The sequence below is a fragment of the Pongo abelii genome, chromosome 4 (assembly GCF_028885655.2).
Source record: "Pongo abelii isolate AG06213 chromosome 4, NHGRI_mPonAbe1-v2.0_pri, whole genome shotgun sequence".
Classification (NCBI taxonomy): Eukaryota; Metazoa; Chordata; class Mammalia; order Primates; family Hominidae; genus Pongo; species Pongo abelii.
This window is the reverse complement of record NC_071989.2, coordinates 144,267,364-144,279,962: the sequence shown is the minus strand read 5'-3', so window position 1 is coordinate 144,279,962 and position 12,599 is coordinate 144,267,364. Positions and strand designations below refer to the sequence as shown.

The 12,599-nt window shown below is 42.0% G+C and overlaps 1 protein-coding gene across 1 annotated transcript; it reads left to right on the top strand.

Moving 5' to 3' along the window:
- Positions 1–8,614: 8,614 nt before the first annotated feature.
- Positions 8,615–12,193, top strand: IL9 (interleukin 9). The gene is made up of 5 exons (XM_002815908.3): positions 8,615–8,751; positions 8,864–8,899; positions 8,982–9,014; positions 10,297–10,428; positions 11,929–12,193. Exons 1-5 carry the CDS (start codon positions 8,638–8,640, stop codon positions 12,046–12,048), a joined length of 435 nt encoding a protein of 144 aa, XP_002815954.1. The 5' UTR covers positions 8,615–8,637; the 3' UTR covers positions 12,049–12,193.
- The last annotated feature ends 406 nt before the right edge of the window (positions 12,194–12,599 follow it).

Below are 12,599 nucleotides of genomic sequence, written 5' to 3'. Positions count from 1 at the left end.
AAATTTTTAAAAAATTAGCTTGGTGTGGTGGTGCATGCCTGTGGTCCCAGCTACTCAGGAGGCTGAGGCGGGAGAATCACTTGAGCCCAGGAAGTCAAGGCTGCAGTGAGCCAAGATCATGCCACTGCACTTCAGCCTAGGTGACAGAGCGAGACACTGTCAAACAAAAAAATTCTAATTACTATGTCTTGGGACCTGTCTTGTCACTGGCTTTGTGGAAATAAAAAAAGAAAAATCCTATGGAGGAGTGAGGAAATATTGAAAATTCTCATACCATTTAAACTCTTTCTAACTCACTTTTTATGTGCCCCAAAAAGAAGGCATATAAAAGGAATATGAAGAATGAACTCCCTTAGGGATGGACATGATCTAAGTAAAGTTGTTAATGCAGCCTCTTCCCTTCTGAAAGAGAACCTGGCTTTTCCATTCATTATTTAGCTCTGTTCCCCTACACATTAGATGAAGATGAAATATCAAGTAGGCTGGGTGCAAAGTATCTGGGCTGGGACGACTATAAATGAACTATCCATTTTTAGTGGAGTGTCACAGCCTTGGGCTCTCCTGAGTGCAGGGGTCTTGGAAGCTGTCTGTGAGCTCTTCCACCTGATATTGACTCCTGTGGGGCACAAAGCCTTAGGCCAGGATATGTCTTGGGCCTCCCAATGGAAGTTGTGCTTCTCCACACCTGAGTCATCACCTGGAGCACTAAAGAGAATGGTGCCTGGATGACCTTGAGGGTCATTCCTACTGAAGAGGAGCACGTAATGCTGCCACCCTGGGAACCTGTGTTTCATCCTCTATTCAAAATAAAAGAAGAACAAATTGATTCCATCAGCGTATTAAAACTGTAATATAGTATGACGAAATAGAACTTATTCCAGGAATGTGAGGATGGCTCAACATTTGGTAATCAATTAAAATCATGTATCATATGAGTTAGTGGAAAGAAAACTCATGATCCTGATAAAAACTTGAAAGGCATTTGTAAAATTCAGCTGTGATTTCTAATAAAAATTTGGAGAACTAAATATTCGAAACTGTTCCCCATTAGGAAATCAACAGCAAACATGATATTGATTGATAGATGATTATTTTAGATTCAGGAGGTACCTGTGCAGCTTTGTTATATGGATATATTGTGTAATGGTGACGTCTGGGCTTCTGATGTGCCCATCATCCAAATAGTGACCATTGTACCTAATAGGTAATTTTTCAACCCTCACCCCCTCCTCCCCTCCCTCCATTTGGAGTCTTCGGTGTCTATTGTTTCCATCTTTATGTCCATGTGTACCCATTGTTTAGCTCCCACTTATAAGTGAGATCATGCAAGCAAACATGATATTTAAATGAAAAGCATTGAAAGCATTCCCAGTAATATGAAGGAAATGTCAACAATCATTTTATTACCACAATTGCATTCTAAGGTCAATCTAGAGCTGTAAGATAGCTCATTGGACTAAATTAGAGTCCGGAAAGACACTTAAGAAAAATTAAAATTTAGTGCTCAATAAGGTGGTATTTCAAATCAGTAGGTAAAAGAGATATTTAGTTAGTAATAGTATTGACCAAACGGAAGAAAAATAAATTAGATTTCTCCTATACCCTCAAATAAACTCTAAAAAGATTAAAGTTTTAATTGCTGAAAATAAAATCATTCACAGACTGGAAAAATAGAGATAAATACGTTGTATGTTTGACCATATGAAAACACAGTCAGAAAACACTACAAGCATAACAACAAACAGAAGAAAATAAATGTAATATATTTGAAAAACAAGGATACACAAAGAACTCTTAGAAATCAGTAAGCAAAAGATTAATATACCAACACAAAGCTGGGCACTAACAGGTAACTCACAAGTGAAGAAATATAAAAAAGCAAGAATTCATTAATTTATGAATTCAATACATATGTATTAGCATCATAAATTTGCCAGACACTCGGCCAAGGTTAATAAAAAATCACTGTCCTGTGTTGATAAGGATGTCAGAAGTGGACATTCTTAAACTTGACTAATGGGATTATTATAAATTATAAGTTCTATTATTATATGTTAGAACATCTTTCTGGAGGGCAGTTTGGCAAAATGTATTGAAAGTGAAAGGGTTACAAATACTTGACCATTCATTCCAAATCTAGGATTTATACTGTCATGAGTGGATGTGAGCCCTGGAACTGGGCAGTCATCTTACAGCCCCAAGGGGAGGGACGTCAACCCACAGAATGGCAAAGCTGCCTGTCCTCCACAAGATCTCAGAGCTGCAGATCCAACCACCCCAGGACCCACCGTATCCACAGATGCAATGTTTTGTGAGACGGCAAATTTCCTTATCACTCCAGTCAGTGTTAACTGGGGTTTTGTGATTTGTGGTCAATGCAATCTTGATGACACAGGGCTCTGTCCTTCCGTTCAGACCTTCCAGCCTCATCTTCCACTTCTTCCCAACAGCCACCTCTGCAGTAGTCAGGCTGCTTCCAACCCTGTCAACACCTTGATTTGCACTTCTGGTCCCAAGATTGTGAGAGAATAAATTTCCGTGGCTTTAAGTCACCCAGTTTGTATACTTTGTGATGGCAGCCCCAGGACACAGATACAGCTGAGGCCTAGAATCCACCTCCCTCTGCCCCAAAGGCATACTTTGATTTTCTGCTTGTATTAAGTAGACTTGGAATACAGCCTATAGAGTATTGGTCAACAGAGGTGGAGATTGATTTATGGCCTTGCAGATAAGAACACAGGCTCTGGGGTCTGGTAAATCTCATTCAAGTTGCCAGCCGTGTGTCTATGGCAACTCTCCTAGCTTCTCTGAGCTTCCATTTGGAGATCTACAAATAGGGTTAATAAAGACTGTTGAGGGGGCTGAGTGAAATGATATATATAAAGTGCTTAATATGTTACCTTGTGCACAGGAAGATTTAACAAATTCTAATGTCTTAAGGCCCCAGTGTAATCCAGAACAACAGTTCTCATCCTCCCTTAATTAGATGGACATCAATGAATTGGCCACAGCAAAGCATGGGGAGTGGGGGGAGTTCCATAGTCTCTGAGAAATACAGGGGCAGGTCTCAAGTAATGATGGACTATGCCAATGGGAGGATGTGAAATTCCTTTTACAAGGATAGCCCAGATTGTTATTAACCAACAACAGTGAGGAAAGAGAAGTGAGAGGAAGGAGGAAAGAAATAGATCCTAGGTCTTGGAGCTCAGAGAAAACTGTGTGGGGCCACACAGTGAACAGTAGCTTCCAAGGGCAGCAGACACAGGGTTTGCTCAGGCAGGATGTGAGGGAAGGGGTCCTGGGTTCCCCTTCCATGGAGAGAAGATCCAACCAAAGAACAGCATCATCAGTGGGGCTTACCCCATCATGCTTACTTAGAAAGTAGTGATCTAGAAATAACTACCTGATTAGGAAATCAGCACTTGAGGATTCTCATAACTAGTTATCTCTTGGCTGCTTGGAGTAAAAGGCAGAATGGGTTTTACTTGGAAATGTAGTGCTTTTTTTTTTTTTTTTGGTTGTTTTATGCTGTGCCTTCCTAGAACACATAACCATTTTGTTTTATTCCTAGAGAAATAATCCATGACATATGAGCTTTTATCACAAAATAAAAACATCAAACTTTATCTTTGGAACAAAATAAATGGTTGATCATTGTCTTTTGTCATTTATTGTAAAATATGTTATCTATGATAACTCTTGTTATGCATCTCACTCCATTCTTCTTGATATTTAAAATAAGTGAGTAATTGATTTCTGAGCATGGTGTATTTGCTCTGTAGCTTATTTGCATACTTACATTTTGATACTGAAAGAAATCCTAGGAGCTAAACCTCAAAAGTCATAGACTTTGCCTAGATAAACATCTGCTGTTTTAATGGTATTTTGAACTGCAGAGCTACCATTTAACAACCCTGTATTCTTTTATTTTTTATAACTGAGTGGGTGGGGAAATGGGAAAGAATTCTGAAGAACCAGTCACCTCACCTGTCTCCTTCTCTCTGTTTCATCCTTCGCAGAGGAGCTCCTGCACCACACATGCCTTCCTCATGCAGTTAGTATAAGAGTCCAAAGAAAGAAGAGATTGAAAAGCACTTCAGAAATTCTCAAACCCTGCACCAATGTAAGGAACTACAGAACTGCAGGAGGATTTACTCCCTTGTTGGTTAATCACTTTTCAAATGTGTTCCTTGTTCAGGTAAATGTGACATCTGCTGTTTGTGTGTTACTCGTCTACTGGGAACCGTGTATTGGTCATTTCATCAATAACACAAATTTAATAAATGTTCCCAAAATTAAATGTATTAGTCATTTATTCATTTAACCAGGAATTCCTGAGCACTCTGTATAGACCATGCCCTGGGAATAGTGACGAGCAAGAGAGTCCATTGTAGTGTCCACTGTCATGGAACTGACATTCTCCTGGGAGAACCAGACACTGAAAGAGGCACAGGGCAGATGGCAGTGATTGCTATGGTCAGAGAAGGTCTTGCTGAGGAGGTGGTAGTTGAGCTGAAAACTAAAGGATGAGAACAGGTCACGTAGGGAGGAGCTGAGGAAGGAGCCAGCAGGCAGAGCTTAGCAAGGGTAAAGGCCTGGAGGATGGAAATGAAAAGAAAGTGATGTAACAGGAGGGTAGTAATGAGAGGTATCAAAGAGCGAGGCACCTGGACCAGACCAGACCACATTTCCAAACGGAAACATGCCTCATTCCTGAGAATATATCCCAAATGGAGCACTCCTCTCTTTCATGAGGAAGGGCTGGGTGAAGGCTCACATTCCTTTCTCTAAGTGAGTGAGCACTGGGGGTGCATTGGTGCATGGAAAGGGTAAGTAACCTGCCCAAGGAGCACCAGTGGCCATGGATCACTTGACCCTGAGCCAGCTCCTGAGGGTGGCAGGGAAGGTGGGTGACCCCAGGCCTGCTGGTCAAGCCAAGACTTAGCTTGTTAATTCACTCACTTTTCTCCTAACTTCAATATGGGGGACTTTTCCTAGTGAACCAGAGCCTGCCTGAGATATCTTTGCTGCAGCTACCGGGTTTCATTGAGAGAAGATCTTTGGTTCATTGGACCAGAGAGCTCACTCCACAAAAAGCCTCAGGACATGACAGGCCCCCAACACTTCGGGTAATCTGGCAGTCTGTGGCCCTGGTCCCCTGCTCCCTTCCCTCTGTACAGATGCCTGACCTAAATAACCAGATGGGGAAAGGGAGAAGAGACACCTGAGCAACCAAGCCCTAGCTCTACCCTTCCCAGGATTGGAGGATAATAGTTGATGTCTTCAGAAAATGAGGGGTGGGGTGTGGGAACTTAGCCAGGGGGTGGCCAACTTTTCTTGTAAAGGGGCCGGATAATAAATGTTTAGGCTTTTGGGTTACATACTGTCTCTGCCACACATGCTTGTTTTTATTTGTGAATTATTTCTTTATAAACTTTAACCCTCTGAACCCTTAAAAAGGTAAACACTGTTCTTAGCTTGTAGACCTTACCCTCAATCTGAAAAGTGGATTACAGTTTGTTGACCCCTAACCTCTGCTGCTTCGCCCTAACAAACTTCAAACCGGATGCCACTTAATCCAAGTTAGGGATGGAGGAGCTGTTTCTTTTAATCTCTATGGGAGTACCCTGAGGGGAGCCTTCACTGACAACCGCATCTCTACATCCCTAGATCCCCATTCCCACTTTCCACATCACCATCCGCACTTACGGTCAGGAAATGGAAGCTGGGAGAGGCCAAGCAATCCCCCAAGGCCATGGAGCTAGCAAGTGATAGAGGCAGGACTTGAACTCAGGCATTACTGATTCTAGAGTCACCGGTCTTAACCACTGCACTATACTATCCCCTGCTAGAAACTAGAGCTGTGGCTTTCTCTTCTTGGGCAAAGCCCCCATCTGTACAACAGGAGGGGTGGGGTGGTGTTTTCCTCAATGTGAGAGGCATACCCAATGGCAGGTGAAACGATTTCCATGGTTCACACACAGAGCATCAAATAATATCGATTCACAGAATGAAAAGATGATTGCCTTTTCACATCTCTCTCAAGTCTTCCAATAATGTCAGGGAAGGAGGTTTAGTCTGATGTTAATGTATCTTTAAAGTCTCTCCAAAGCATGCTGATTTTCTTTTCTTTTCTTTTTAAACAAGAACAGGTTTTATAACTCAGGGTCCTCAGTAGGCAGTGATAGCTAGCTAGAAGTTTAGTATCACTGTTGTACTATTATTATTACTTCTCTTGTTAGTTTCATGGTTTTATTTTTTATTGCCTTTTTGATTATTTGCTATTTATGAAAAATGTTAGTGTTGCCATTGTTGTAATTCTCTTGTCCATTTCTTCATAGTTATAATATTGCTGCTGAAGCTCCTGCCATCACACCCAAATTGGAATTAAGGGGAAAGACAGGGTTCAGCCACTTTTGTCTCCTATTACCAGGAAAGCAAAATAATTTTACATACTTTGCATTGATCGAAACTTGCTGCCTGGCTACATGTAGCAGAAAAAGAGGCTGAAAATGTGGGTGTTTGGCTGGATACATTGGTACTCCAAACTAATCAGAATTCTATTATCAAGAAAAAGGCATTCATCCAGTGCTTTGTAACAAAAGTGTTTGCCACAGGCTGGGAATCCTTTGAGTTTTCTCTTCAGTGTCTGCAAAAAGCAGGGATGGAAGTCAGAGGTGTGGGATGGCTTAAGGGAATTTAGCAAAACGCCTGTTTCTCTTTACCTTGTTTACCACCAAGACACTCCCTTCCCCATAGTGCAGTGGAACACTGACGAGCCATCATCACTCCTAAGAAACAATACACAATGAAAAAAACAGTATTGCCATACTCTTACAGTGGAGGCAAGGAAATCTTATGAGTTTGTCCCCATTGGCTATTATAGCTCAGAGTGCTAAGCTAAAGAACCCCTCACCTTTTCAATCTACTGTGTGGAAGCTATATTTACTTACCTGCACATACCTCCAAATATGTACCCTAGAAATCAGATTTGAAATCTTATAAATCCCAGAAATAGGAAGTTGGTATTTCAAGAACTACTTTTCAAATTAGTGTTTTAATTCAACAAGCATTTAGTGAGTGCCCACAGTTCCCCAGGCACCTCCTTAAGTGCTGAGAATATAGGGGTGAACTGGACCCATAAGACCCTGGAGTATATATCCTGGTGGGAGAGGCAGATAAAAGATCTGCAGAAAAACAGGAGCTCAGGAGGATTAAGAGCTGAAATCAGGAGGCAGACTTCTGGGCTTGAATACAAATTCTGCAGCTTCCTGACTTTGTGGTTTTGGGCAAATTACTTGCCTCTCTATGCCTTAGTTTCTCCATCTGTAAGATAATAAGAATAATTATAGTACTTCATAGAGTTACACTGAGATTGCTTTTTTGACTCATAGTGATTAAACACAGCCATGCTGAAGGGCCAGGAAGCTAAGATATAGACAGCGTTTTAAAGGGTAAAAAATGGTGATGACAAATTACTACCCACCTCATTTGGCAGCCAAGTGTACTACATGGCTTAATGTATGTAAAGTGCTTAGAAATGTTACCAGTATGGCCAGGCCCGGTGGCTCATGCCTGTAATCCCAGAACTTTGGGAGGCCGAGGCGGGCAGATCACGAGGTCAGGAGTTCAAGACCAGCCTGGCCAACATAGTCAAACCCCGTCTCCACTAAAAATAAAAAAAATTAGCCGGGTGTGGTGGCGGGTGCCTGTAATTCTAGCTGCTCGGGACGCTGAGGCAGGAGAATCGCTTGAACCTGGGAGGCAGAGGTTGCAGTGAACCTAGATTGTGCCACCACACTCCAGCCTGGTGACAGAGGGAGACTCTGCCTCAAAAAAAAAAAAAAAAGAAAGAAATGTTACTAGTATGTAGTAAGTTCTCAGTAAACGTTAGCTATTATACTCTTTGAAGTACTGGGTTTTTACTTGATGTCATACAGTGTTATATAAAGTCTCCAAAGATCCTGAGGAGTCCTCAAGGCCAATTTTAACAAGCATGGTTGCCACGTTCTTGTGCTTATAGTTGAAGATTTCTTCTTTCAGACACTTGCACAAAGGGATACTTCTAAGATGCATTTGCATTAGGTGGCGAATTTGGTCCTGGGTATGAAAAACATTGAGATTTGGGAATAAAGGATAGTAAGACTGAGGTTGCAATTACTAAAGGAAAACACCAACAGAGAAAAGTGAAGTTCTGCAGTATCACACACCCTCCCCCAACCTGCTCTCTCTCCCCAGGCCCCCCTTCGTTAGAACACCCATGACTGGCTATATTATATCAGCATTTCCCATAACGTAAAAAGGGAAAATACAGACCTGGGCTTTCATGGAAAGTATTCTAAATCTCACAACCAGAATCCCTGTCTTTGAATTTTTTTTTTCTTGGTTTTTAGATCTTTAACTTTTCCTTCAGCATTTCAGTACTCAACTTTTTGAAAATCATCTTTTCTGAGGAATGATATTTCCTGGCACAACATCATCTTTGTCAAGTGACTCAGTTTGATTTTTTTGTTTGTTAATATAAAGTGTGGGCTCTTGGTATCAGTTTGATGTCAGGGTTTTTCCATGTTTGAGAGGGAGCTTTAAATACCACTCGATCTGAAGGTGTCTGCAGGCAAGCTCCAGTCCTCTGTCAAGATGCTTCTGGCCATGGTCCTTACCTCTGCCCTGCTCCTGTGCTCCGTCACAGGCCAGGGGTGTCCAACCTTGACAGGGATCATGAACATCAACTTCCTCATCAACAAGATGCAGGTAGACTGCAGGGGGCGCCCGTGGGAAAGATGGCTACTGACAAAGAGAAATATGTATGAGGATGAAAAAACTCGGGGCTGACTAAAGGTTCTTATTTCTCTGTCTACTTTAGGAAGATCCAGCTTCGAAGTGCCACTGCAGTGCTAATGTGAGTGAATGCTCTTTAAGAACTTTCCAAATTAATATTAATTTTCACATCTGGAATCTTCACTCTGAAATTTCCCTTGCAGGTGACCAGTTGTCTCTGCCTGCCCATTCCCTCTGTAAGTATAGTGAAAGAATATAATTTTGACCTTGGATTTTTTTGGTTTGTTTTTAAGTAAAAATAAGTTGCTTTATTTAATATTTAATGTTATACATTGTTGCTTAATTCAATAGTTACAGATTAGTATTCCCTGTTAAAACCACATTGTTACAAATTATTCCCTTTTAAAACTATGGTCTTGAAATCCTATATTATGAACATTTCTTTGTATTTAGTTAACTTTATGCCTCTTGAGAAGTTTGAACACTTTTCAACATTAAAAAAAGAATCCCGAATATCTTTTTAGATAGGTGGCCATGTGCACAATTAAATAAAACTGGAACTAAGGATATAATAATTGCTATAGCTCATATCATATTGCTTTCTAACTCATTTACTGATAACTCTAGATTTGTGAAACAATGTAAATAAAATGACAACTCCTTATCTTTCATCTGTCATGAATGATCTATGTGCTGTACCTTCCCCCCTCCCCCGGCCTCCTCCCTTCCTCCCCACCACCCTGTTGTCTGTCTAGCTGATTAGAGTGACTGTTGGTTTGCATGCTGCCCTCTGGGCAGATAGAGGATCTGAGGTTGTGAGTGGAAGGAGGGCTTCCAGAGGGCCACTGCCCACTCTGGCAGGAAGGATGGGTGGCAGGAAAGTTCTGATTCCTAATTCAAACTCCTGGTTAGGGTGAGGAGGAGGCACTTCTCCCAGGTGCAGTGCTTTATTCTTTCTCATGCAAGCCCTGGGAGAATCTGAGCTTCTTGCCCTGGCTGGGGTCAGACATCGCACCCATCGCAGTCCATCCATTAGATGAGAAGAGGATAGAGCGCCTTCTGGGCAGGAACCATGCAGACAGCACAGCCCCTGTCTCTCGGTGTACAGTCTGTGTTTTTAGCTGCTGCTGAAATACCAGCTGCATTCAATTGTCACATCCCATTAGCTGGTGTGAAAAGGATTTTCCTCACTCTGCACTTTCAGACTTACAAGCCTTGAAGCCGGGAAGCACCCATTGAAAGGAACATTCAGAGCCGACTATTTCAGGGCCCACAGCCCTCATGTTTCCTGGATGTAACATACAGGAAGTCTCCTCCAGGGAATGTCACTGTGGAAAAATGGCATCCCCTTTAAATATGGGAGATCACTTCCTACATTGGCAAGGGACCTATCTAAAAATAATGCAAGTTTGAGTAATGTGATTAAATAAAAATCATCTCTATTATACTGCTCTTTGTGATATATTTCCAAAGCTGTCCTCAGAATATTTCTTTGAATAAATCCTTGCTATTTACCAGGACAACTGCACCAGACCATGCTTCAGTGAGGGACTGTCTCAGATGACCAATAGCACCGTGCGAACAAGATACCCACTGATTTTCAGTCGGGTGAAAAAATCGGTTGAAGTACTAAAGAACAACAAGTGTCCAGTAAGTTTGTTTTCATATATGATATGTTTCCGTTGGTGATTTCTATGTGAATGGTGATGCCAACCCTGTTTGAATGCAAAAGGATGGTAAAGTTGGAATTGATAGTTCAAGGTTGACAAAAGACATCTAAACAATTTAATCAGAAGTAATATAATTAAAGCGAGATCCATTGAAACAATAGAATTAAAGTGAGATAGATCATTGTTCCCGACGAGGCAATTTACTTCTCTCTACTATGGAATAATGAAAGAATCCTTTCTGAGTATAATTAGAAGCTACAATCTAGAGAATCAGGGATGTAGCTCACATAATACTAAATTATCCTAGAGATTCAATGTACTAACTGAATGGATGTTGTTAACAGGGATTTTTTTTTCCTGTTGGTTAAGGAGGTTTTGTTTTGTTTTGTTTTGGAGACAGAGTCTCGCTCTGTTGCCCAGGCTGGAGTGCAGTGGTGCCATCTGAGCTCACTGCAGCCTGTGCCTCTTGGGTTCAAGTGATTATCCTGCCTCAGCCTCCCGAGTAGCTGGGATTACAGGTGCCTGCCACCATGCTTGGCTAATTTTTGTATTTTTAGTAGAGACGGGGTTTCACCATGTTGGCCAGGCTGCTCTCCAACTCCTGAACTCAAGTGATTTGCCTGCCTTGACCTCCCAAAGTGCTGGGATGACAGGTGTGAGCCACCGTGCCTGGCCTGCATTAAGGAGGTATTTAAAGGGCAATGCACCCAGGTCAAGGTGGAAGCTTGCCACTCATCCTGAATGCCCATCCACACATTCTTTTCTTCAGCAGATACCCTAGTCCCTGACAGCAGAGTGGGATGGCAAGTTGGGTAGAGGTGACCTCCCTCCCTTTTTTGGGTATTAGCATCTCCACACAAGATCCTAGAAGGCTGAAAGCCCTGAGCTCAGCTGTTTAGCTGCATGCGTTTCTACCATCAATGGCATCTAGTTCTAAGTGCTTAATATATGCTGTCTCACTGAATAAATACATACCTTAGGGACAATTATTCAATTTATTACTCTCAGTGAGGTTAACTAATTTGCCTAAGGCTGCATATTTAATAACTGGCAGAGCTGAGATTTGAACTCAGGTCTATGTGACCTCGGAGCCCCACTCTTAGCCATTGTACTGTCAAATGACCTTGGAAAGACAACCTAAAAGGATAATGATACAATTTTAGGCCTCAAAGAGTCCCCAGAAAAGGTTTTCTCTAATGCAGAGATTTAGGGCCACTTAATAGGGGTGTGTGTGTGTGAGTGTGTGTGTGTGTGTGTAAAGACCCCTGAAATCCAATTTGAGGTCAACCACCTATGCTGTCTTTACACCACATGAGCTAGCCTGGACCTGCCCACCTGTTTGCTCTGTGTCTCAAGCCGCTTCCCTTCCCATCCCCACAATCCTCACCACCGACTCTGGCTCTTGGCAGGTTGGCTCCTGGGGCTGCTTGGCTCTACATCATTTGAGTCACTCTGTCCTTATCAACTTTCATCCCCACAGTACTTTTCCTGTGAACAGCCATGCAACCAAACCACGGCAGGCAACGCACTGATATTTCTGAAGAGTCTCCTGGAAATTTTCCAGAAAGAAAAGATGAGAGGGATGGGAGGAAAAATATGAAGATGAAATATTATTTATCCTATTTATTACATTTAAAAAGCTTTCTCTTTAAGTTGCTACAATTTAAAAATCAAGTAAGCTACTCTAAATCAATATCAGTTGTGATTATTTGTTTAAAATTGAATGTCTTTATTTTGAAATAAATACATATGGAGGAAAAACAACATGAGCTGGTCTCTAGGCAATCATTCATTTTTTGCTGCTCAGAACAAAGAAAGCTACAAGTGTTGTTAAGGGGGAGAATAGATCAGAGACTCCTGTAGTGATAAGACTCCTGATGCTGAATACAGACCCTCAGGCTCATAGGCTGTGGCTGGAGCTGCAGGGGTGCTGCAGGGAGCAGTTACAAAGAATGTCTATGGGGACCGTCTGAGGGTTGCCGCTAGGGGAGGCTGAAGGCATGTCTGACACTGCTAAGAGGGCTAGGGTCCTGAGAAACTGGCCATGGGCCTGAAAGAGGAGAAGGCAGCAGCTTGGAACTGGGAGACTGCTCAAGAATGTGGGCATGCAGAATAAATGCTTAATAATTAAGTGCTTAACCCACTAGTTAT

Coding starts and splice junctions, on each gene's coding strand:
- IL9 (XM_002815908.3), top strand. CDS start 8,638: ATGCTTCTGGCCATGGTCCTTACCTCTGCCCTGCTCCTGTGCTCCGTC. Junction 8,752..8,863: donor TCCTCATCAACAAGATGCAG/GTAGACTGCAGG, acceptor TGTCTACTTTAG/GAAGATCCAGCTTCGAAGTG. Junction 10,429..11,928: donor TAAAGAACAACAAGTGTCCA/GTAAGTTTGTTT, acceptor TCATCCCCACAG/TACTTTTCCTGTGAACAGCC.